Below are 268 nucleotides of genomic sequence, written 5' to 3' on the forward strand. Positions count from 1 at the left end.
AACACATACACGTGGCGGGTCACATCGGGAACGACGCAGGAGCCATCTACGTGAAGGACCTCGCCGGCATGGCAGGAGCTCAGTTTAGGGCCGGAGGGCACGGGGAGCCCGTAGCCCTGTGGCGCGGCCGCGGCAGCCGCCAGTAACGACGTCAGGATCTGCAAATTTAAATAATTGTTATGGTATTTAGTTCCAACAAAGGCGTTAATCAAATGATAATTATAAAGAATTGTTAAAGAATATAATGAGCTTGACATTTGCTCGTGCG

The 268-nt window shown here is 50.7% G+C and overlaps 1 protein-coding gene across 1 annotated transcript in view; it reads right to left on the bottom strand.

Moving 5' to 3' along the window:
* The window catches only part of LOC119586918 (glycine-rich cell wall structural protein-like), a gene marked incomplete in the record, with an annotated part of 5192 nt that overhangs the window by 1662 nt on the left and 3262 nt on the right, over positions 1 to 268 (bottom strand). The window contains 1 exon segment of the mRNA XM_037935649.1: positions 1 to 158. Within this exon segment, the coding sequence (XP_037791577.1) occupies positions 1 to 158 (158 nt within the window).

This window comes from Penaeus monodon, chromosome 22 (assembly GCF_015228065.2).
Source record: "Penaeus monodon isolate SGIC_2016 chromosome 22, NSTDA_Pmon_1, whole genome shotgun sequence".
Lineage (NCBI taxonomy): Eukaryota > Metazoa > Arthropoda > Malacostraca > Decapoda > Penaeidae > Penaeus > Penaeus monodon.